The sequence below is a fragment of the Acipenser ruthenus genome, chromosome 4, assembly GCF_902713425.1.
Source record: "Acipenser ruthenus chromosome 4, fAciRut3.2 maternal haplotype, whole genome shotgun sequence".
Lineage (NCBI taxonomy): Eukaryota > Metazoa > Chordata > Actinopteri > Acipenseriformes > Acipenseridae > Acipenser > Acipenser ruthenus.
In genome coordinates, this window is record NC_081192.1 from 101,472,170 (window position 1) to 101,497,609 (window position 25,440).

A 25,440-nucleotide genomic window follows, 5' to 3' on the forward strand; every position below is an offset into this window, starting at 1 on the left:
AATTACATTAATATTAGATTGTATTGTATACATTACAATAATAGAGCTATGTATGTATCATATAGAAATATGTTTTTGTCAAGTCCACACCCAGGCTAGTGTTTCTATCACGATATTGTGTGTATGTGACATTCTCCCTGTCTGTGTGCTGTGTACAGTAAAATAAGCTACGATAATAATTGGTATCTCTTTATTGCAGTGACTACATATTATTACACTGTGAGTCACCTTGGTAATTCTGTGTTTATTAAAAATAAAAATTCATGAAAAACATTCTGCATAACAAAATACTCCTACAATCCTTTCTTGGAGCTTCTTAATTTATCTTCCACAGGTCTCCCTCCCCTTATCCTTAAACAAAAAACTCCGCCCCCCCGCCCCGCTTCCTCTGCCTTCTCTCCTGAATTCTTCTAGTCCTGAGTCGCCCACTGTTCAGATGTAGGGCTGTTGCCTTGAAACCTCCTATGCTCCTCATTTAATCGGTATGGTCCTTCTATTACTTACATAGTTGTCAATCTCAATTATACTAGGTCACGAAGCAAAACGGAAAAAACTACTTTTTCCCCCCACAAAACGATATTTTGATTATATATATATTTTTAATTGCTGATAAAAAAAGACGGATACTTCCCAGTATCCGATCGTATTACATTCATCAATTCTAGAAATCTGTACACACAGAGTAGCGCGCGCAGAGTCCGTTGTTGTTTTTGTCCAATCACAATTCGAATTCCCCAGCACGCGCGCAGCGATTTTAGGATTCGGTTAATGTTGATATTTTTTGGCTTTACTTCTCTTGCCCCACCTTCGTACAAACTTTAATCCAGCTATCGTGTGCTTTTGCAGAGTTTTTTTTTTTAAATTTGCCCCTCCTACCTAAAACCTCTGATTTTGCCCCGCCCCCGGGTGGGTTGATTTTTTTTTTCGTGGTCCTTCGTTTTTGTTAGAGACGCCGAAGGTCTCTCCGACATTTTACTCAGCTAAGTAGCATCAGAGCTGACGTGGCGGCTACGTGTGCAGCGGCTCAGGCCATCCACTCCTACCGTAATCAGTGACGAGCCCAACTACGTAAAAAACATCGGTAAGTTATTACAGTCATTACAAACAACAAGAGGAGGCTTTTCAAGGGAAAAAAAGAAAGAGAAAAGACAGGCAAAGTGCCTTGCTGGTGACTCGTGGTTGGACATCTACGTGTGTCATTCAGTACATCATCAAAACATCAAACAATAACACGAGCAAGACATTTTTTCCTCAGTTTGATCAGGCTTTTGTGACACTTTTGTTACTACATTCACTGGATTTTTTTTGTGTTTGCTGTTAAAGTACGATCGGTTACCAGGCTTTAGTTGATTACGTTTTTTTAAGCTCAACTAGCTACATTTATCCTTTCGACATGTTTGATTTCGAGCGCCCAACAATCCAACCGAAATAACTGTTTTTTTTGCGATGGATATGCTGCTATTTTTGTCTAGATAATTATGTAGGGCGTAGCTTACATTAATATTTCATATTGGATACAAAACAAAGTACGTTTTTTATATATAAAAACTGAAATAGTTTACGGTTTGGGGTTTTAAGTTTCTAATTATTGTTATTATTGTTATTATTATTATTATTACGTTTTTTAGTAAGGACATTACTTCATACATCACGGACAGGGACTAGAGGGGTTTTGTAACTACATCATTTTCAGCGACATTAGATTATTGTTGGTCCTTGTAAACTGTTTTACTACTATAGTTCATTAAAAAAAAAACACATGTATTCTGTTTAAATTGCTTTGTATTTCATATTTAACCTTTATTGAATTTTATATATATATATATATATTAGATTGGTAATGCAGAGAATAAAAATACTAGCATTTTCTTCCGATTAAAAAATATATTTTATTTATTGTATTTTATTCTCCCTATTTGTGTATTTTCTGAGTGCCCTAATGGTTTTTCACTGTTGACAAAAAAGGTGATGAGCTTAAATGAAAAACGTGACGTAATGTGTGGAGCTGGCATTTGGCTACTGTGTTTCAAATTTAAAGATTTTTTATTTTTTTTTTATAATCACGGTTGGAATGTTTACTAGACGGATAGCAGTCCATGTAGCGACTACATTTAAAAAAGCATCTACAAAAAATAATGTAAATGAGTGGAGGTCAGTTATTTTAATGCGTATAGTATTTTGTTGGTGCTATAGTAAAACATATTTCTAGATATTTTTAAATTTAACTTGCTTTCCTTTTAAAGCGGGAAGATGGTAAGCTTGGTTTGGCAAAAGTGAATAGTTGTGTTTCCATTTACTTTTTTTCTTTCATTTTTTTTTTAATTAATTCCGAACGATATTTAGACGTGTGTTGATAATTTTATGTATGGTTTAATCTTTTTGGATGCGATGACATGTTTATTTTTAACGTTTTACTTAAAATGGCGGCAGCGGTCGTAAGAGGAAGGTTCCAGAAATGGCGCAGAACCTGTCTCCTCCCTTCTGTCCAAAAACTAGACAACGCCCTGCCTAGGAGAATCGTTACTATAGCAGTATTTCTGAAATAAAGCAAGAGCAACAAAGGATTACAAGATATGTTAAGTACGTACATTTATAAAATAGTGTCTTTTGGAAGTTTAAATACATGCACATAGTTAATGCCAGTAGTCGCCATGTATTGACAAAGTGGGCAACTGTGGCTTGCACAGAGTACGTGTTTTTTTTATTTATTTTTTTACAAATGTACAACACTACTTTTTTCCATCTGTCTTTAATTGTTTTGTTGGTTAATTTGGTGATAAATCGTATATATAAGATTTGATATTCTACAGAGTTTGTGCCATTTCATTAGAAATAAAATCTGTAAACTTGGGGAATTTACAACCAGACAGAAGTGTTTTGTATTGATTACTAAACCATATGCATTCAGCATAATGAAGTTTAGCAAGGTGTTGCCAACAAACCCTGCAATATAGTATGCAAAGGTAACACATTCAAAATAAACCTATTACAACAAATGGAAACCTCCTATCTATTTTATTGAAAAAAGTAAACCATGCAGTAGACTGTTGGGCCACATCCAGCAGTTCTAGCAGCCTGAACTAACCTGGAAATGGAGTCCACAGGATATTTGAAAGCCTCATGTTATAGTTCTGTTATCATTCCCAGTGTCTTTCATGCACTAAAAAAAACCTGTATAAAGTACTCCCTGTTTTCAGAGCACTTCTGTGTCTCCCTTCTGCCCATCTTTATGATCCCAGAAAACTGTTCTCCATTATATGTGCCCACAGACTACACTAGCACTAGACAACACCCACAGTACATAAGTGTTCATTAATGATCAACAAAATGAGAATGTTTAAAATAAATAAATAAAAACATGATGTAAAGCTGGTACATTCGCATCTCAGAAACTGGAGAGAAACGGGAAATTAAAACAAGGCAAATAAAGCTGAAGCACTAACTGATAACAAGGAGGCTGTGTGGTCCAGTGGTTAAAGAAAAGGGCTTGTAACCAGGAGGTCCCCGGTTCGAATCCCACCTCAGCCACTGACTCATTGTGTGACCCTGAGCAAGTCACTTAACCTCCTTGTGCTCCGTCTTTCGGGTGAGACGTAATTGTAAGTGACTCTGCAGCTGATGCATGGTTCACACACCCTAGTCTCTGTAAGTCGCCTTGGATAAAGGCGTCTGCTAAATAAACAAATAATAATAATAATAACGACATAGAACGCCTGCACATCACTGAAACACTACGTTTAAAAAAAATAAATAAATAAATAGTGCTGAACCTCGTCGTCTTTAATATTAGCATCACAAGGGTATCCATGTATTATAAAAAATAAGATGGGCCTCTTCAGTGATTTACAGGAAAACAATTCCATCTCGGGTTTCTGTGACACTATAAATTACTCGACCTTCGGTCTCGTGATTTATGACGTCACAGAAACCTGAGATGGAATTATTTTCCTGTAACTCACCGAAGCCCATCTATTATTCTATATCTCTATCTATCTATAATATGAATTTATATATATGAATTTATATTTTAACAATAAATTCTCAGTGAACGTGTTAAAACTTTCATATGAAGCCATACATATTATTATTAGTTTATTTAGCAGACGTCTTTATCCAAGGCGACTTACAGAGACTAGGGTGTGTAAACTGCATCAGCTGCAGTCACTTACAACTACGTCTCACCCGAAAGACGGAGCACAAGGAGGTGAAGTGGCTTGCTCAGGGTCACACAATGAGTGGGATTTGGGATTTGAACCAGGGACCTCCTGGTTACAAGCCCTTTTCTTTAACCACTGGACCACACAGCCTCCTATAATGCATTAATACGTTATAAACCAATTTGTTTCCTATTCTTACTGTGATTGGCTGCAAAGGCAGGGCTAGCCAGAGATTGGATAATATTTGTTGGGTTGTTTTTTCTTCTGTGCAGTTTCCTAGTAACTGAAAACATATTCTGGGAGATGTAGTTGTTAGTGGAAGTTTTAGGGGAGGCAGACAAGCTGTGCAGCAAAATTGCTATGCATATTTTTACGCATTCAATTTAAATTGAGTGTATTTCTGATTTTTTGATGTGTAAAAACGGCAGGTACGTAGCTTATCTGGACCGCTGCATGTACCCAAGATTTATTGTGGTTTTGGCAGATTTACTATGTGGGTAATAGTGCCAAATTACAGTTCATTAAAGTAGTAGCATGTACAATACATTGCGGAAGGGTGAAAAGTCACCTCTTAAAAACATTAAGTGTACCCCTGTGATATTTAGTTGCTAAGTATTAATAACACAAGGATTTAACCAAAAGTGCAACACCACCATTCTACCATTCTCCAGCAGCCTTGACCTATAACCTAGTCATTTGACTTTGTTTGTGATACTCGCTTCATACTCGGTACACAGCTGTATTCTGTGATTCTGTGGTCAAGTTTAATTATAGGTGTTGTGCAAGAAAAAAACAACCCTTTCATGCCAGTTATTTTTATAAAACTACCGCTGCCATAGTGTTAAAGCCTTATGATGTAGACTTCATATATGCATGGTTATATGAACCCTGCATGCTAAATCTGTTGGTGACCATGACATTTTTGCCATGGCTTTATACGGCTGCCATATTGAGGTCATGGGAGTTTTTAACTTTGAGACAAACCCTTCACTGCTGCATTGCTTAAACCTCTTGCTGTATCAATGAAACCGATTCTCTCAAAGTTACATTATAGGTGGTGTTCCATTTAACTGCCATATTGTTTTAACCCCTGGACAGATCAATGATGGATATCCTTTTCACATTCTGCATCCCTATTACTTTGTTTGCAAACTATTCAATCTGATAATACCATTTGTTTAAGACCCTATTGATTTTGTTTTTGTTCACAAAAACTCAATTTTTTAGTCATTCATGTAGCCTAACATAAACTCTTCCTTTTACTGAAAAAATAATAGAAGTTACTACTAGTGAATCTTAACTATTTTTTTCACATTGGTCATCCGTTGCTTCCACAAAAAAACAAGAACTGTGAAATACGTTTAATAGGCTAAGAGTGTTTAGGAGCAGGAGATTTAACAGATGTTACCAAGAACAAGACCACTTTTCTGTTAATCTCAAAGGATTAGGAAATTAAGTTTTAATACAGTAGAAACATCTGAACATCTATACAAGAAACATAATGTGTGCTACATAATGATAAATACTTTTATTTATAATTATAACACATACATGTATTAAGTCATCATAAAAATTGACGTTTATAGCTTGATTCACAGACTACCTAAATTTACATTACATAATCCAAGACTATAATATCCGTTTGATATCAAAACATGGAAATTGCAAGCATGAAAATGAAATGTCACATTGGGTTTTCTCTTAGGAAATGTCTTGTTTGTTTGTAAACTGAAAAGTCTGTAATGCTCTAATAGTGAAACAGTAGTTTATGGCCCTACAATAAGGACTGACAATTTATAACAGTGACCACTGGTTATGTTTATGTGCACAATCATATTGCCTAAATTCTACACTTTTATGCAAGTTCGTTACAGTTAATATAGTATACATCATCATTTATTTGAAAAGAAATAAGACCATGTTCAACTTAAATCATCTGTTTTCATAGAGTGGGAAACATTAAAATAAATAAATGCTTGCCCCCCCCCCCCCCCCCCCCCATTATTATTGCAGTATGACTTAGAAGCAACATGAATAAAAAAAAGGGGGGGGGGGGCAAGTTTACACCAAGTGTATGCTGTTTAACTTTTATAGTAATAATGGCCACTGCTTCTTTATATATGTTGCTAGTAGTTCATACTGCAATAGAAGTGGGGGACCAAGTTTGCCCCAGTTGTGTATTGTTTACCTTAGCCATTCTTTCGCTATTGAATCTTTACAGGGCTGATCCTTTTTGTATAATTTGACCCCTGTTTGTAGATGTTGCAGCTTTATATGACTGGACGCTTTATGCTAACTTGGCCATTTTATACATGTGGGATGTTTTTGGACAGTAAAAGATACACATCAGAGATATAAGCCGGCAGATGATGGGTAACAAGGTTCTAGGACACTATTAACTGTTGAAGTTCACCTCAAGGCAAATGGTGGCAATATAGAGAAGTTAATGCCAATTGAAGACTAATTTTAAAAAATATATATTTAATATGAATCCATTTATTGTCTCATTTTCTGTACGTGTGTGACAACACTATCAACCTCTGTGGCATACAGCAGCTGGGATACTTACCTTACTGAACTTTATAGTTTTAGAAGTAGAGCAGATAAGCAGAAATATATCTTTTTGTGTTCCTTTTAGTCCAATGACCATGGAAACTGTGGTTGACTCTCAGCAGGACGGAAGTGCTAGCGATTGTGTAACTGACAGAGAAGCAATCCAGAACCAGTCTACTCATTCTCCAGTTTCAACAGTTACACAGGTAAATAAGCAAAATGAGCAAAGGAAAAAGGAAACTAGAAAATAATTCACCTTTGCACCTTGCATTTTCCTAAAATGTTTTTTTCTTTCTCTGCTTTAAAAAAAAAGCCCCCATGTATTTTAACTCAAGGTATGTGCACCTACATTTCCACTGGTGTGAACTCTGGTTGATTTTTCTAAGGGTTTTGTTGTATCTAACCCTGAATCTCATTTTTTTTATTTTAATGTAGTTTTATTTTTTTTACACCAAGCTTCTGGCTATTTGTATTGTTTTAGCCCTGCTTCCTTTTACACAATATACACTAACTGCTTTCCTCTGTTAGCTGGTCAGTTAACCTTATTGTTACCACAGTAACTAGATAAGTCCCCCCAAAGACATTAAACATGTAAGGTCATGGTACACCACAGCTTTTGATTTATATAGTTGTTGACATGAAAAAAAACATCCAAAAAGAAAACACTTTTTTAAAGTTATTATTCTGTTAAGTAATTGTCTATAATAGCGAAAATTGGTTTTAAATGGCAGTAAACATTCCAAATTCTAAAATATTTCTCGACAGGCCTTAGTTTATTTGAATACAAATTATTGCTTAAATATTCACTGAGTGCAATTGGAATATACTACTTTTGTTAGATTTTTTTTTTTTTAACAAAATACATTTTCCAAACTTTTGCTTAGCTTTCCAACTGATTCAAGCAGACAGTGACTCAAGTCTGATTAAAAAAAAAACAACAACAATCTATATTAGATTCAATCAGCTGAGAAAGTTAACACTGCAGCAATCCATTTCCTTCTAGGGGACCATACTGGTCTGTTTTGTGGAGAGGAGGAAACAGCTTGATTACCATCCATACCTTCCTCTTTCAACCCAAAGTTTGAAGTGAACTTCACAGGGTCTTTAGACTGCCAACACCCATCAATACTTTTAAGATGCCTCAACATTAGTACCGGAATTTAAGCCAAAGATCCTTCCTCTTTCCTTCTAAAATTGTCCAACAATTTCTCATGGAAATTTGTTGGTGAAGTCCGGTACAACATATTTTATTTATTTAAACCTTTTATTCTTATTTAAGATCTAAAATTATAATTGACGTTTTAATATAAATAAAATATATGCAATATTACGTTCTCGGTGCCCACTTAACATACAGTCCAAGTTTAGCTTGCATGTTTTTTGAAAGTTAAGCTGCTATTCTTAATTATATGATGTAGTATTACACTAATCCAGACATCAGGTGGACACCGAAGTCTGTGTGTTGGGTTCTCAATCTGGAAGATGAGGGTAATTTGGCCTTTGCTGGTACTGCAACCCTTCTCATATGATTCCTCCTCTTCCAGATTCACTACCTACATTCTGTACCAAGGTGATGGAAGAAGGAACATGCAACCTTTTCTCCTTGGCCACTCTACAAACCACTTTAGAAACTGACACACAAAATATTGATTGAATTAACGGTAATTACATGGTTCCTATGAAAATTGTTAGTTTGTACAACTAACTGTGTCTGAGATCAAATAGCTGTGGTTTTATTTAGAACATCTATTAAAAGTAGTTGGCCTTTACAGATTTACTTCGCATGGCTGATTACACCGTGTAACAATTTTTTTTTTTTTTTTGTTCCTGGGTAGTAAGTGTTATTTCCTAATTGCTTATGCCTCAAAAGTATAGAAAATGGCTATTATTCCCCACAAACTTTGCTTTTGTGACCAGGACAGTGATATTTTGAAATGTACCTATTTCCAATGAGAAAACGGGCGAATTTGTGTCTTTTCGTTCACATAAAGTCCGAAAAAAACAACATATGAATCCAAATTAACATGTATTTATAATAAAGTAATACAAAAATGACTACAAAAGATTTAGAAGTGAGTAGTTTTTCGAGATTTACGATTATACTGTAAATCACTTTCACGAATCAGCCCCCAAATGTAGTCTCCCATCATGTTCTCGTTATACTGTCCTTCGTAGCGGCGTTCAAAGTCCAGTATATCCTGGTGGAAGCGCTCGCCTTGCTCCTCCGAGTACGCTCTCATGTTCTCCTTGAATTTATCAAGATGAGCATCAAGGATATGGACTTTGAGGGACATCCTACAGCCCATTGTGCCGTAGTTCTTCACAAGAGTCTCAACCAGCTCCACATAGTTTTCAGCCTTGTGATTGCACAGGAAGCCCCGAACCACTGCGACAAAGCTGTTCCAAGCCACTTTCTCCTTACTAGTGAGCTTCTTGGCGAATTCATTGCACTCCAGGATCTTCTTTATCTGTGGTCCGACGAAGACACCGGCTTTGACCTTTGCCTCAGGCAGCTTAGGGAAGAAGTCTTGAAGGTACTTGAAGGCTGCCGACTCCTTATCTAGAGCTCTGACAAATTGTTTCTTAAGGCCCAATTTGATGTGCAGTGGTGGCATCAGCACCTTCCGGGGGTCCACCAGTGGCTCCCACTTGACGTTGTTCCTCACCACAGAGAACACGGTCTGCTGTGGCCAGTCCCGCCTATGGTAGTGCGCCTTGGTGTCCCTGCTGTCCCAAAGGCAAAGATAGCAGGGCAACTTGGTAAAACCGCCTTGGAGACCCATCAGGAATGCCACCATTTTGAAGTCTCCTATGACCTTGATGCCATCTCAGAAAAATGCAGATATGTATCCACTTAGGCAGCTGGAACTAAACTGAACTGGTGGGCTTAAGGCCCCTGTATTTATACTACTATTTATATTACTGGAAAGTTCTAGAAAGTTCTAGAAAGTTCCAAGTTTACTCAGCACTGAATCTATCTGGAATGTTCTGGAAAATAGGTACATTTCAAAATATCACTGTCCTGGTCACAAAAGCAAAGTTTGTGGGGAATAATAGCCATTTTCTATACTTTTGAGGCATAAGCAATTAGGAAATAACACTTACTACCCAGGAACAAACATTGTGTTACATAGTGTTACTCTGTGTGATTTTATAGTAATTGAAAATGTAATTTTTCTTTTTTAATTGTTCAGGTTTCTGGAGCAACAGGAGGATCTCCAGCTGTAACCGTGGTTCAGTTACCAGGCGGACAAACAGTACAGGTTCAAGGAGTCATTCAGGCAACACAACAATCAGTCATTCAGTCACCACAAATACAGACTGTTCAGGTTTGCACAATTTTCCCTCATAACACGGAATCATGTTTTTTCCCAAATTTTGTGGCAGGAAATACCATTTACAATGCACTTATTTAGGAATGTGGATATGCAGGAACATAAAAAGTTAGTAGTTTTAAGCGCTATAAAATTTCAAATTTGTAATTCTGATTCAGATATACAAAAATTAAGTGCTGTTATTTATTTTTTTGGTTAACTAAATGTCGGTGTGAATTCTATCATTTTCAGAAAGATAAGTTTAACCTCTTAACTGCACTATAAAAACATTATTGGTGTTTTCTGTTCTGCATGTGTTCCCAAGTTTCTGTTCACTTATTAGGAATACTTTACAACTGAAGTTTGTGTGGCCATTAGGGATCTTTTTTTTAAAGCTCAAATACACTAAATTAATCTTCGCAGTACCAGGAACAACGCATCCATCTGAATCATTTGTACTAGTCAAGAGTAATACTTGATTGGATCTGTCCAAATTAGTGGTTTCAAATTAATGCTAATCCGTTTAACCTTCACAGAACTGGGATTTTGCAGTGTTAATCTCTGACACTCTATTACCCCTTTCACAGGGACGAGTTATGACGGCTGAAACCAGCACTGATGTGGCATTTTGGTCTGTGTGAATTGCCAATACCGTCACAGAGCCGTCATATTTTATGCTGTCTCTGAACCACCTTGCAAGGTGGTTCAGAGACGGCAGTCAGCTGTCTTAACTCCTGTGTGAAATGCTGTGCTGCCACTGAAGTGCTATAGTGGCCATGGATTGAAAGTGAACATCACACGTGACTGCATGTATACTGGACATGTTGAGTATTTTTGTCATTGGTGTTACACACTTTAATTTTTTTCAAATACAATGGCTGATCAAGAACAAGGTAGTAATTGGAGTCTGGAATAAGTTAAGGAATTGCTAACTTTACGGGCTGACGAGGAGGTGAATTCACAAATAGAAGGGACAGTGCGTGATGCTGTAATTTATGAGTGAATCGCCGTTGCCATGAAAACAGTCTGTTGATTGACAGGTTTGAAAGTTGTACTCCCATGATCCCTTTGGCTGTGTAAAAGGGTTATGACGATATTTACTTGCACAGGGACTACCAATGAAAATGAGCTTTTAGCTAAATTTGGGTACAATGCATCATATGACGTGTTCATGTATGTTAAAAATTGTACAATGTCCCTTTCATATAAATAGAATAAATAAAAAAAATAAAAAATTGTGCAATTTCGTGCTGTGTGAATGGATATTTTAAATAATTTTTTTAACATCTCTGAGATGGCTCCGTAGCAGCATTTGTGTGTGAAAGAGGCTGATAAGTCTTTTTAATGTTAAACATAATACTATACTGTAGATATTTATAATTGTTGACTTGCACTTTGACTTAAGCAGGAAATTCGGCAAACCAAGACCTGAAAAATATCAATTTTCTTCTGTTGCACTCGTTTTACATTTTATTTCAATAAACTGCTGACGGAATACAAATTTACCTACAGATATTCAGGATTTAATTTTGTTATTATTATTATTATTATTATTATTATTATTATAGATAGCTGCAATAGCAGAGACAGATGAGTCGGAATCAGCAGAGAGTGTTACAGACTCAAAGAAAAGAAGAGAAATTCTCTCAAGGCGACCATCTTATAGGTGAGTGTATATTTGTGTGTATATGTATGTGTGTTTGTGTGTGTGTGTGTGTATGTATGTATGTGTATATATATATATATATATATATATATATGTATTGTAACACAGCAGGGAGAGGGTTAATCCTCCCTGCATGGAAGAAAACATGTGCGAATGCACATTTATGTTAATTGTTAATTATCCCCTGCACCTGGTAATTATTGTTAAATTAGGACCAGGTGCAGGGTATATAAGAGGTGCAGTCAGTCTGCTCAGGGCTGCTGTATAGAAGGAGACAGATAGTGTGTTCTGTGTCCAAGCAGTCAAGGGAAAAGGGTTTTGTTAAAACTGTGTGGTTTGTTTTGTGTATGGCAGGCAAACGGCTTAGCCGTCCTGCAAGCTAGTCAGGGACCAGCATACCGTGTAGTAAGCGCTCCGAAGGAGCTAGGTGTTTGTTTTTGTTTTTGTGTTTTTGTTTGTATTATTAAAAGTGCGCGGAAGCACTGAACCCCCAATTTCTGTGTCTGGGTCAATTTTTAAAGGGGCAACGAACCCGAGTGGGTGCAATATATTACAGTATGTGTGTGTATATATGTGTGTGTGTGTGTGTGTGTATATATACTGAAGACAGTTTACTGTCAAAAGTCATACACCATGGCAAGACTGAGCACAGCAACAAGACACAAGGTAGTTATACTGCATCAGCAAGTTCTCTCCCAGGCAGAAATTTCAAGGCAGACAGGGGTTTCCAGATGTGCTGTCCAAGCTCTTTTGAAGAAGCACAAAGAAACGGGCAACGTTGAGGACCGTAGACGCAGTGGCCGGCCAAGGAAACTTACTGCAGCAGATGAAAGACACATCATGCTTAGTTCCCTTCGCAATCGGAAGATGTCCAGCAGTGCCATCAGCTCAGAATTGGCAGAAAACAGTGGGACCCTGGTACACCCATCTACTGTCCGGAGAAGTCTGGTCAGAAGTGGCCTTCATGGAAGACTTGCGGCCAAAAAGCCATACGTCCGACGTGGAAACAAGGCCAAGCGACTCAACTATGCACGAAAACACAGGAACTGGGGTGCAGAAAAATGGCAGCAGGTGCTCTGGACTGATGAGTCAAAATTTGAAATATTTGGCTGTAGCAGAAGGCAGTTTGTTTGCCGAAGGGCTGGAGAGCGGTACACGAATGAGTGTCTGCAGGCAACAGTGAAGCATGGTGGAGGTTCCTTGCAAGTTTGGGGCTGCATTTCTGCAAATGGAGTTGGGGATTTGGTCAGAATTAATGGTCTCTTCAATGCTGAGAAGTACAGGCAGATACTTATCCATCATGCAATACCATCAGGGAGGCATCTGATTGGCCCCAAATTTATTCTGCAGCATGACAACGACCCCAAACATACAGCGAAAGTCATTAAGAACTATCTTCAGCGTAAAGAAGAACAAGGAGTCCTGGAAGTGATGGTATGGCCCCCACAGAGCCCTGATCTCAACATCCTCGAGTCTGTCTGGGATTACATGAAGAGAGAGAAGCAACTGAAGCTGCCTAAATCCACAGAAGAACTGTGGTTAGTTCTCCAAGATGTTTGGGCCAACCTACCTGCCGAGTTCCTTCAAAAACTGTGTGCAAGTGTACCTAGAAGAATTGATGCTGTTTTGAAGGCAAAGGGTGGTCACACCAAATATTGATTTGATGTAGATTTTTCTTCTGTTCACTCACTTTGCATTTTGTTAATTGATAAATATAAACTATTAACATGTCTATTTTTGAAAGCATTCTTACTTTACAGCATTTTTTCACACCTGCCTAAAACTTTTGCACAGTACTGTATACAAATTATGGCTGCCATAGTTAAGGTTGCAATGTTCTTTCCATTATAAGCCCCTATTTTGTGCAGCTCCAAAAGTTTTGGATTTCAGGTCTGATTTGGTAGGCTGAATTTCTTTTTTACAAGTTTTGTGTTATTCTGTCCAGTAGTTTTTCAGCTACAGCACAAAAAAAACAAAACAAAAAAAAAACTACAGGACAGTTACTACTCCCATTTGGCAAGTTACTGCATCTAAGTAGTCTTTAGTGCCTTTTGTGGGTGGGGAGGTTTAAAAATGTGTATTTTAATATAAAAAAAAGTACTTTTAAAAACGAATGCCACACATGCGCAGTTGTACGATTTTGGTAATCGTTTTTATGTAGTTGTGACTGGACCTGTAATAATACAATCACTTAGGAACGCTCTCCAGTTTGAACTACAGCTCACAGAATGCACACAGAATGGCTGATCTTAGCTAACATTTCAAGCTTTTCACAAGCGTAACAAAGCATCATATTGTACTGTACAGAGTAAGTAAATAAGTAATAAAAACCGTGTCAGTCAGCGATAGAAGGTGAACGAGTATTTAAAACCTACATGTACATTTAGGCTGAGAGACTGTGCGCCAGAGCAGCTATAAATAATGGTGAAACATTTCAAATAGGCCTAAAACGATTATTTATATTACATTAGGCTTTCAGAAATTGAAAACACTCACCCATATAACCAGAAAAGCCAGAAGAACTTCCAAATATATATTTTTTTTATTTCTAACGTAAAACAAATAGCTATGCACTTTGATATTGTAGTGTAAATAATATGGAATCTATAGAATTAAAAAAATATATCTTGATTAGCCATCATAAAACAAAAACACGGAAATGCCAAATGTACAAAACCATTTGAAACACTGTACTGTACAGTCATGCTCATTTTGCGTAAATACTGTTCAGGACCCAGCGTATTTTTATCTGTACTTTCCTCATTTAAAAAAAAAAAAAGAAAATACTTAGGCTAGGCATTTTCAGAAAGGCAGAATCACAGTCAAAATTATATGTGTATCTACATATATATGTGTGTGTGTGTGTGTGTATAAAAAATATTTTATATATATATTGTATGTATGTATGTATGTATGTAGTAGTATTATTATTATTATTATTATTATCATTTATTTCTTAGCAGACGCCCTTATCCAGGGCGGCTTACAATCGCAAGCAAATATATGTATGTATGTATGTATATGTGTATATATATGTGTGTGTGTGTGTGTATATATATATATATATATATATATATATATATATATATATATATATATATATTGCTATGTACATTTCTATGTGCAGTTATCCAACAGTAATGAAACTAGACGCCTCATTGTCTCACTTTTATTGAAGGTTATCAGTGTATTTACTTGTCCAGTTTTCCTGAAACAGTGAATGGCCATTTCCTGAATTAATGTTTTTTTTTTTTATTATTGTTCCTTAATTGCAGAAAAATTCTTAACGAATTATCTTCAGATACACCGGGTGTTCCAAAGATTGAAGAGGAAAAGTCAGAAGAAGAGGTTACACCTTCAAACATAGCAACAATGGCAGTACCAACGTCCATCTATCAGACCAGCACTGGGCAATACAGTAAGCTGAATAATTTTCTTACTAAAGCTTAGAACAGATAGGTCTTTGTGTCAGTTGCGTAAAAGGATTCCCTACTGACTTTAACGAGTAAGTAGCGGGGTTCCAAAAAAATATAGCGTTCTATGTCCACCTGTATTGCTTCAGCTGTTTAAATAACGTACCTGTAATTTATTTTCATTGTTATCATCCTAATGTTTTACATTTTAAAACTTTACACTTTTAAGCTTTTAAAGTCTGTTTCAAACTTTTTTCAAAATGTCAACTCTAGTGCACTGGGGTTTGAGGTCTATCCTCTAAATCACTGCGATTTAAAAAACAAAAAAATCAGCTCTGTCTTTTCTGTTCCGTACCACATCATAGATTGTTATTGGTGTGTTACCTGTTTGATAATGTGGGCAATAATCCTTACGCTATCAGTTCACTAGCAGCCATTTTGAAAAGAGCTTTGAAACAGACTTTAAAGTTTTAAGTGTAAAAAGTTGTCAATGATGTTAACAATGAAAAGAAATGACAGGTACGTTATTTAAACAGTTGTAGCAACACATGGGGACATGTAACATTATATTTTTCGGACCCCCGCTACTTACTCTTTAAAGCCATAAACTTGACCCCATGTTTATGTGCATAGTTAACAGAGAGAAACATTTAGGTAATAAATACATGAATGTGTTAAATGTATACTCTGATATTCAATTCATCAATATTTAATTTGCCATCCAATCATTTCACATGTATTTATTTAACCAGGATTGAACCCTTAAGATATACATCTCATTTTCAAAGGGTCTTGGCAATAGACTATTATAGTTTGCTTTCTTATGTGTTTTAGCTTTAGGCTGTGCTCACACTGGGTCAGTTTAGACAGTTGGGTCTGCACTTGGTACGATTCGGTACTTTTGGTGTGAAGTGTGAACAACAAAGTTCGCTTGGGAAACGAACCGTACCTAGTCCATCTAAAGAGGTGGTCTTGATCTGTTTGGCAAACACACCGAGTCTGGTTCGCTTGCTAAACCTCAATATGAACAACAGCTGGACATGGTCCTTTTGCACATAGGAAACAAACTATACGAGGTAACCTGACTAGGAAGTAAACATTTCACAAAAAATGTCTCTCAGAACTACATTAGGTTTAGCAGACATCTGTGGAAAATTGAGATTGTCACAGTTTTCAGCCTTATATAAATAAACAAATGAGTTGTTGTGATCTGCAATAAATTAACTTTGTTTAATTTTTAAACTATTGTGTTTTTATATACTGTTATTTTTTGTTAACGGCTTCAAAGTTGCTATGGTGTCAGTGAATTGAAGAAAAAAAAAGTCCCTGTTTTTCAATGTGGAAATCTGGTCATTCTAAACTGCATGGATAGTGTGATAAACTGAAGCTCTGATACAAAATTTGGTCTGACACCAAAATCCAAGCCATAAAATATTCAGTCTTTTCTCAAATTTACGTTGTTTATTAGGAAAACCGTGCAAAATTGCATAAACTACATTCTTCTACTGTAGGCATTCAATAAATGTATTCATTAAATTAGTGAAGTGCTCCACTAGTGCTTTTTTCTACAACAATATGTAAGAATCTAAAACATGCTATATTACAGCTGCCATCAATCAGTACTCCTTGCAAACATCCGGTTCACACACCATATAAACGAGCAGAGTGCACTTGCAAACTGCATTGTGAACACAAACTAACTCGGTCTTGAAAAAAATGGAAAATGACCAAAAAAAAAAACCCCACTTTAGCTCACATCCAAAACAAACTCTGTCCTTTTGCTCGCAGAGAAGTGTGAACAAGCACGTTGATACATTGTTTCAAACTAAACGAACCAGGCCGAGACCGTTTGAAACGGACCCAGTGTGAATGCAGCCTTAGTTTTCAGGAAAGTCCTAAATCTTTAAGTACTGTTAAAATTTGTCAAATTATCTGAGTAATGCCTTGAGTAATGTTAATATTGATACAGCATGATTGATTTATTTATTTATTTATTTATTTATTTATTTATTTTTTTTTATTTTATTTTTTTAAAGATAACATTGGATGTAGACAGTTTTATTTACCACTGGACAATTTGTGTGTTTTTCAGTTGCAATTGCTCAAGGGGGGGCAATCCAGATTGCCAATCCAGGATCTGATGGTGTTCAGGGACTACAGACATTTACCATGACAAATTCAGGAACCCCACAGCCTGGGGCTACAATTGTGCAGTATGCCACACAGTCAGGTGATGGAACCCAGCAGTTCTTTGTACCCGGCAGTCAGGTGGTTGTACAAGGTATGTACAGTTGACAGTTTACTGTTGGGAAGGGAATGGGGTGAGGTCACAAAACTGGTAAGAGGAAAATGGAGACCAATATGTGGTATCAATTATTATTATTATTATTATTATTATTATTATTATTATTTATTTCTTAGCTGACGCCCTTATCCAGGGCGACTTACAATTGTTACAAGATATCACATTATTTTTACATACAATTACCCATTTATACAGTTGGGTTTTTTTACTGGAGCAATCTAGGTAAAGTACCTTGCTCAAGGGTACAGCAGCAGTGTACCCACCGGGGATTGAACCCACGACCCTCCGGTCAAGAGTCCAGAGCCCTAACCACTACTCCACAATTAACCCAGAACATCCCAGCTGAGTGACTGGAGGAGGGGGTTACATTTTTAATTTGTTATGGATGTTGGACAATGCATAATGCAGTAGTGAAAAATGCATAATACATGAAATACAGTGACAAATGCATAATACATGAAATAGTAGCAACAACACAGCAGCTAATAGCAGATATCCAGCTTAGAGCATGGAAAGCAAGAGAGAACAAATGGGTCTTGAGAGCTGATTTAAAGCGAGCGACAGTAGGAGCTGGGAAGCATGTGGTAATTGCATTCTATATAATGTACTTCATTTGAACCTTTTGAATTGTGAACCAACTTTCACACAGCTTTTTATAGATTTGTTTTTATACCGTAGCAGGGTTTGAACACAAACAAGTTGACTTTGAGCAACACCTAGAGTTGACATCAAAATCGAAAGTACAGCACTGACCTAATACAGTATAATCTTTTCTTTGTACATTAAAAGTGCTAACACAAAAGCAATACAGCTATCATTGCCATCTACAGTAGTGGATCATCTCTCTGTGAGGGGAGTGGCTCCAGTCACAAACCATGTTACTGACTTTGTAAGGCCAGTGATGTCATTGTGATGTCAATGCCCTTAATTGTAATCCTACACATACTTGCTGATTGGGAGCATTTCATATAGAAAGCAGAAGGAGAAGGTTCCTCTTGGAATAAAACAGATAAATGGCTGTAACAGGGGATGAAACAGAATTTGGTAGGTGATTGGCATTTTATTTTGAAGATTTTAATTTTGTTAATGTGTTCTCTACATTGTTTACATATCAGTGTAGCTTATGTTGATGCTGTCATGCCTTTTGTGTAAAGCAATGAAAGTGTTAAGTACAGTTTTTAGTTAAGTTAAGAATCTTGAGCCATGTGTAGATGTGTTTTTTTTATGAATTAGCATGCCGTTGTTCATTTAAGCTCTGTACTTCCTGTTTTTCCAGAACAGAGTAAATATTAAAATGATCATATGTGTGTGTGATCACAGCACTGACATTTTATTTGGAAAATGACAGCTTTTGATGATAAAAAAAAAAAAACCAAAAAAAACGCTAGTAGAAAGTGAAAAGCAGGTAGCACTTTTCTAAATAACTTTTGCCAAGTTTTTTTGTAATAATGTAATGTTTTCATCTAATAGTTTGTGAACTAAGAATTGGAGTTTATTGCTAAAAAAAAAAAAAAAAAAAAAGTGTAAATGTTAGAGCTGCTGCCTAGGCTGCTTGGTTACTCTTCCTCTCAGCCTGAAGTGGTTAAATGCTCAGCACATTTCACATGACCGACGTCACTAGGCTTCCTGGAATCAGATCTCAGCAGTGAGATCTAAATGTTAAACAGTAAATAAGGTGTACGTTGACGTCAGTCTAGTCATGCTGGGATTACAGGCAGTTCCTTTCGCAGGAGCCAGACGCTTCTGCTAGATTAATCATTTGCAGCTCTTTGCAGTCTTCAGAAGTTGCTGTCGCAATGCTTAATAAATTGCAGCTGTTTTTAGTGGCCTTACATTTCCAGTAAACTGTAGCAGGAATGTTCTGTGTATTTACGTGTTTTTTTTTTTTTTAAGTTAAGGTAACCTTTGTAAAGCTTTTAAACCTGGAAGCTTGCTGTTAAGCTATTTATTTAAATATAAGCCTGTTAGTGTTCATATACACTCAAACCTTATTTGTCTTGCGAAATATTTTGGTTGGTAGACACAAATTTATTGTTTTTATATGTTTCAGTGATGCTTTATTCTTGAATGTTTTTGACTTTCAAAAGTTATTTTGTGATGGGCAGTGTTTTTAAAATAAGGCCTGATAGTTTTGTTTTAGTAGTGTACTCTGTTCTCTGTTAACTGCTGAGGAATAAGAGGCCAGAACATCAATGAAGCTTTTCCCTTGATTGTTGATTGCGAGTATGCATACAGTATACTGTAACTGTTAAATTATGTTAAAACATTCTTTGTGGGAACAATTCAGGGAGCTGTTCTAGCATCTTGAAGTTACTTACCACTGACAGGTATGTAAATATCTTGTAAATTACTGTGCAAATCAATAAACTATATTACCGTTCTACTGCACTAGATTCAACATTCATTGCATAATTGTTTTTATTGCTGTGGTTTAATTGAAGTCGTACTGTATTAATTCATTGTACTATGATGTGGCTGTTGTCTGGTTACCTTGCCAGGTTACAGTGCAATCTGAAAAAGATTCTAAATCTCGTATTGTCTTGCTGGAAAATGTGGAGGAATAAACCAATAGTTCTTTATTAATAGTACACAATAATTATTATTATTATTATTTATTTCTTAGCAGACGCCCTTATCCAGGGCGACTTACAATTGTTACAGGATATCACATTATTTTTTACTGGAGCAATCTAGGTAAAGTACCTTGCTCAGGGGTACAACAGCAGTGTCACCTACCAGGGATTGAACCCACGACCCTCCGGTCAAGAGTCCAGAGCCCTAACCACTACTCCACACTGCTGCCCTAATACAAGAATATCGCAACACTACCCTTCCACAAATACATATTCAGAAAACTTAATAAAACACGGTGGAAATTGCTGTATGGAAGTTTGTTTTATGCCACTTCTGAGGAATGATATTTTAATAATTTTACTCAACAGTAATCATTTATCACAAATGATTTGGGAATTCCTCATCAGTCGGGCCATAGAACTGATAGAACAGTAACCTTTATTTATTCTGCTCTGATACCTGTTTTAATTTTATCCAGATATTGTATGCTTTTTGTCCCTACTCCATATCTGTACTACAGTTTTAGTATCTTTTTTTTCTAGCAGAACCTACTACAACAGTAAAGGCCAGATCTTATGTAACTTCAGTCTTTAGTGAATTTATACCAATATGGAAAGACACTGTAGATAACCGATTTTAGTTATCTTCCTGTTTGCATCAGTGCAAAGTTTGACCATTGCTTACCAAAGAAAAGAAACAGTTCAGTTTTAGATTCTTTTGCTTCCTTTTCTGTATGCAGTGGGAAGGATTTTGGTGGTGTTTTCTATGGTAATTCTAGGTTTTCCAAATAATATGTGGTAAACAAGCCCAGACTGATTGGCCAGTCCATGTTCTGTAAAGACTGGGAGATATAAAAAGCTGGTAGGCTACCATAGTGGGTCTAAAGTTTATGTTCTCTTTTCTTACAGTGTTTTTGATAAAAGATGAATACTATTTTATTTATTGTAATTGTTTTGTTTATGTCTACTGTAGGGAGCATTACTGGATTATTAATAATGCAACACATTTGTGACTAATTCTGCTCTAGATACGTGTTTATTGCTGTTTGAATATCTGTAAGTGTGAGGTATTGATGATCAATTCAGTGATCTGACTGAATTACACATTTTAGTTTATTTTTTAAAATCTAGAAAAACCTTGCTTTGGATCACCCAGTATGTTTTATATAAAATGATGAGTAAGCTGTTTTTATCCTGAAATGGAGAGCACAGTTATGGGTAATTAAATTTAATGAAAGCAAATATTACTTACAAGAGAATTGTTTGTGCCAGGTTTTACCAAAAAAAATTGCATTATTACACATGCAAAAAAACAACACCAAACATGAAATGCTAGAATTATAATCACAATGGTACTGGTTTGGTGCTGTGCAATATTAAAATGATCTGTACAAGACAATGCAATTTTTGATATTCTTTCAGCTGCAACCGGGGATATGCCAACCTACCAGATCCGGACACCAACTTCAAGTTTGCCCCAGGGAGTGGTGATGGCAGCCTCGCCAGGATCATTACACAGCCCACAGCAGCTTGCAGATGAGGTAACGCGGAAAAGGGAACACAGACTCATGAAAAACAGGTATGGGCTCCCAAACATGCAAGTTACATGAATAAAATAGTGAAATTGTTGAGCTAATATTAAGTATAATATGTTTTCTTCCAGTAACAAATATCTTGTTTATTTTTTAAATAATAAAAAAATAAACTGAATGGGCCCCTAAACTTCCTTATAAAGCAACAGTTGTGGTGAACAGAACGGCAGCAAACTAGGTTGTGGTATGGAAGACAACACAATCAGCACAAAATAAAGCTGAAATAGTGTTGACCCTAAAGAAAAGAAATCCTCATTCTGCACCTGTGTCTTGTACATTTGCAAGATTCCACTGTAACATTTCCCATTTGCCTGCATTGAATCATGCCTTCTATCTACTTTTTGCACCCAATCCATGCATTCCCTGTTCCAGAATATCCCTGTTTTCCTCTCTTTTAGAATCTTTGTTTCCTTTCTATGACCAAAGTAGTTTTCTTTCTGTTTTTTTATGGAAGTTTCTTGTGGCTGTGATGATTCTTTATGTATTGGAACCTTGTGTTTTTTGCATGCAGCCCCCTGTCTGCATTTGGGGATTTAAAAATATTGCCTATTTCTTGCCAAGGATCTGAACCTAATGTTAAATGTTTATTGAGCAGAAACTAATATTCAGTTAATATATCCGAACATGGGGAAACTTTGATAAATGGGACACATTCATTGAGTTCTGAAAATAGTGAGAACAATTAGTGATTTATTTAACACTTCATTTTTGTTTTATCTTGTGATGTTCATGGTATTTGTGTTGCCTGTTGCCAAGTTTGTTATTAAACACCAAAAGAAGTGTGTGGTAAAAAGTAACTTCTGTGGATTAGGCTGGTTCAGTGGTCTTTTTTTCCTCCTGGATTCTTTTAGTCACATTTGTTGTGTTGGTTCCAGGGAGGCTGCTCGGGAGTGCCGCAAGAAGAAGAAAGAATACGTCAAATGTCTTGAAAATCGTGTGGCTGTGCTTGAAAATCAAAACAAGACCCTCATTGAGGAACTCAAAGCTCTAAAAGACCTTTACTGCCATAAAACGGAATAACCATTTTGGCCTTTGTACAAAAAGACTGATATAGGCACGAGAGGAAGTGGTTCAATAGACTGTTGACTTGGGGCAAAGACACTTTTCAGTATCTTGCACCCCATCTCTCAATGTTGGCTTACCATTTCAAGTACTTATTGAATTCTGTTCAGAATGTTGGAAACAAATAATGTTCATGTCTATGTTTATAACAGTCATGTTTGACACATCTGCAGAGTTAAGGCTGGTTAATCAAATATGGGACTGTCACTGAGTGATTTGTAGTCTCTCGTCGTGTGACTGTCTAGCGATCCAAGGGAGATCGCTAGAGTTTAATTTCTCAACTCCAGCTGGTTGCGTCTCCCAGTAGTCACATGACTTGAGTATGACCCAGCCTTTTTGCATGTAAACATTGTGTTCTGCCCCTATCACTTCTGCTCTTTGCAGGGACGCTGCCAAAGAATGCCGCCGTCGGAAGAAGGAATATGTAAAGTGTTTGGAGAGTCGTGTTGGAATGCTGGAAGTCCAAAACAAGAAGTTAATTGAGGAACTTGAAAGCCTGAAAGACATTTACGGTGGAAAAACAAATTAGATGCATTCACATGGAACACCTGCAATGATAACATAGTCTTTTTATAGGGTGTGTTAAAGCAGCTTAAAAAAAAAAAAAAAAAAGCGCTATCTTTTTTGGTTTTCTCATCTCCACTATATTACATTCCTTAGTTCTTATTGGGTATTTTTGTTTATCTTTTAACTGCTGTGAAAAGCATTTGTTCTATTTATATATATATAAATAAAAAAAGCAAATTAATATGTATATAATACATTACACATAAACACACAACTTGGCTAAATATGTTACATTGTCAGACATTTAATATTTTACATGTTTCTCACCAGGTGTCCTGAACAATACATGTTTTACATGCATTGGATTTTTTACATACCAATTACCAAATAATAGGTATAACAAGGTTAACAGGTTAACCCTTTCAGATAAGGTTTAAATTGTAATACACAGCCAGTGTTTGTTTGTGTTTTTGTTACCCTAATAATACCTAATGCAGGTCAACCACACTTATATCGGTCTCTGTAGGTTTTTATTTTTACTTAAAGGCAGATCCTACATATTTCAGGACAATCTTAAACTCCAAATGTGTAAATACTCATGAGGACTGACCTGCAAAAGGTTAAAAGAAATATTATCTTTTGTTAAACCAGCAAATTAAATGTACCTCCAAGAGGATTTTTGTATTAAAGTGTTATTAACTATATTTAAGAGACTTTATTAATCATTTTCATTAACTGTAAGGGAATTGAACCTAATTTCACTTTGTGTTTCCACATTTGTCATTTAAAACATGTTTCAATAGAGCCACATTGTTTACAGTAGGTGTCTGGATGAATTAATTACGCATAATTACAGGTGCAAACTAATTGAAACATTAGTCTGCTTACCTGAAGAAGAGTAATTCCTTACATCGACATCATTAAAGGTTTGTTTATAATCATGAGGAATGCTTTTTTTTACATTATTTGAATGCGGTTGTCCTTTCTTGTAAATGCGTCTACGTTCAGGTAAAAAGAAATCCACAGACTCCAGTACTTTAAACCATTTTATTTCAAACTGATTAAGTGGGTTTATGTTAACAAAAGTAGGGTTTAACATCTTTTCTAAATGAAAAAGGTTATTTGCTGTTTACATTGCTCATTCTGTTGACATATTCTGATCACATTATTTTACAAGAAGGAAATAGGACACACAGTTTTCGAAACTTGATTTTGGTTCTTTTTACACCACCTCAAAAGAAGGCAAAAGGTCGTGCAGCCTATATAAAGCCAATGTAAACATGGGCTTGGTACCATTTTTTTTTTTTTTATTTCTTTAAGATTTTATTTGGGAACGTATTCCACTCTACCTTATGGAACAACATATTGCATAACAGTTTGCATCTGGTATTACTTTTGGCTGATCTCATTGGCACTGTTATGTATTGAAATTCGGAGGTCACTGTCTACTTCACTGATTACATGTTGGGGGTTGGCAACAAATGTCACTGTTCTAATCAGCTGGTTCTACAGATCCATATTCAACTTGGAGATCCAGGAAGAGCCTGTTCATGTACAATGTGGAATAATCCATGTTCTACAAATAATAATAACAATAGCTTACACTTGTGAGTGACAAAGTGTTAATTAAGCCAAGAATGTTATAGTTTTAAAATAGCAGGCATTAAACTGAATTTCTTAAACTCTGACGTTCTATGCACAACCCCAATTAAAAAATGTCTGGATAAACTCATGCTCGTCCATAATATACAAGTTTTGTTAAAATTAAGAAGCTGTCCAGGACACTATCTGGGTACAGGGTGTATGATATGTAAACCTAAGAAATCTGAAAATAGAAAATCTTATGTAGTTGTTTACATTTGATTCCTATGATATCTATGTGTGCAGGTGCCTGTTATGACATGGCATCAGGAACTTCCTGCCAAATTACTACTGGTGTGGATTGTAAATATGGAGCTTGCCTTGCTTGTTTATTTGTTGCTCTCTATTTAGAACAGGAGACACAGGAAAACAGTTCAATTATGAGGTGTTTAGCCAAACCCCATGATAAGAATGTCATCTGATCAGCACCATTCTGCAGTGTGTAAGTATTAATGAGAGTAAAAGCTGTGGTCTGCAAATTAGCCATGTGCTTTGAGTGCACCACAGAAGCACTGCCAGTTTATTGCAGGTGGATTACACTTTCACAAAAAAAGAAACGTGGCAGCCTTGATCACAAACAAGTATTTGTGAACATGCAGTCTAATTTTTTTTATTTTTTTTATTCAGAAAGCTAAAAATTGGACATAGCATCCTCGA

General features: G+C 36.2%; 1 protein-coding gene across 5 annotated transcripts; it reads left to right on the forward strand.

Annotated features, from left to right (window-relative positions):
• The first annotated feature begins 902 nt into the window (after nucleotides 1-902).
• LOC117400321 (cAMP-responsive element modulator-like) lies at nucleotides 903-24,086 on the forward strand. Of its 5 annotated transcripts, none has more exons than XM_034000109.3 (8): nucleotides 903-1,081; nucleotides 6,796-6,916; nucleotides 9,905-10,039; nucleotides 11,593-11,690; nucleotides 14,966-15,108; nucleotides 17,196-17,384; nucleotides 21,404-21,560; nucleotides 23,020-24,086. In XM_034000109.3, the coding sequence occupies exons 2-8, from the start codon at nucleotides 6,800-6,802 to the stop codon at nucleotides 23,162-23,164; spliced, it is 984 nt and encodes a 327-aa protein (XP_033856000.1). In that variant the 5' UTR covers nucleotides 903-1,081; nucleotides 6,796-6,799; the 3' UTR covers nucleotides 23,165-24,086. The 5 variants fall into 5 exon arrangements, with proteins under 5 accessions (XP_033856000.1, XP_033855999.1, XP_033856002.1 ...); XM_034000108.3 differs by having other exon boundaries at nucleotides 909-1,081; nucleotides 22,449-23,162; XM_034000111.3 differs by lacking the exons at nucleotides 903-1,081; nucleotides 6,796-6,916; nucleotides 9,905-10,039; ... (1 more) ...; nucleotides 14,966-15,108; nucleotides 17,196-17,384 and adding an exon at nucleotides 17,533-18,452.
• The last annotated feature ends 1,354 nt before the right edge of the window (nucleotides 24,087-25,440 follow it).

Bases quoted from the DNA above. Each gene is read 5' to 3' on its own strand.
- LOC117400321 (XM_034000109.3), top strand. From the start codon at position 6,800: ATGACCATGGAAACTGTGGTTGACTCTCAGCAGGACGGAAGTGCTAGC. The intron at 6,917-9,904 runs GTAAATAAGCAA...TTAATTGTTCAG, and splicing joins CAGTTTCAACAGTTACACAG to GTTTCTGGAGCAACAGGAGG. The intron at 21,561-23,019 runs GTATGGGCTCCC...TGCTCTTTGCAG, and splicing joins CACAGACTCATGAAAAACAG to GGACGCTGCCAAAGAATGCC.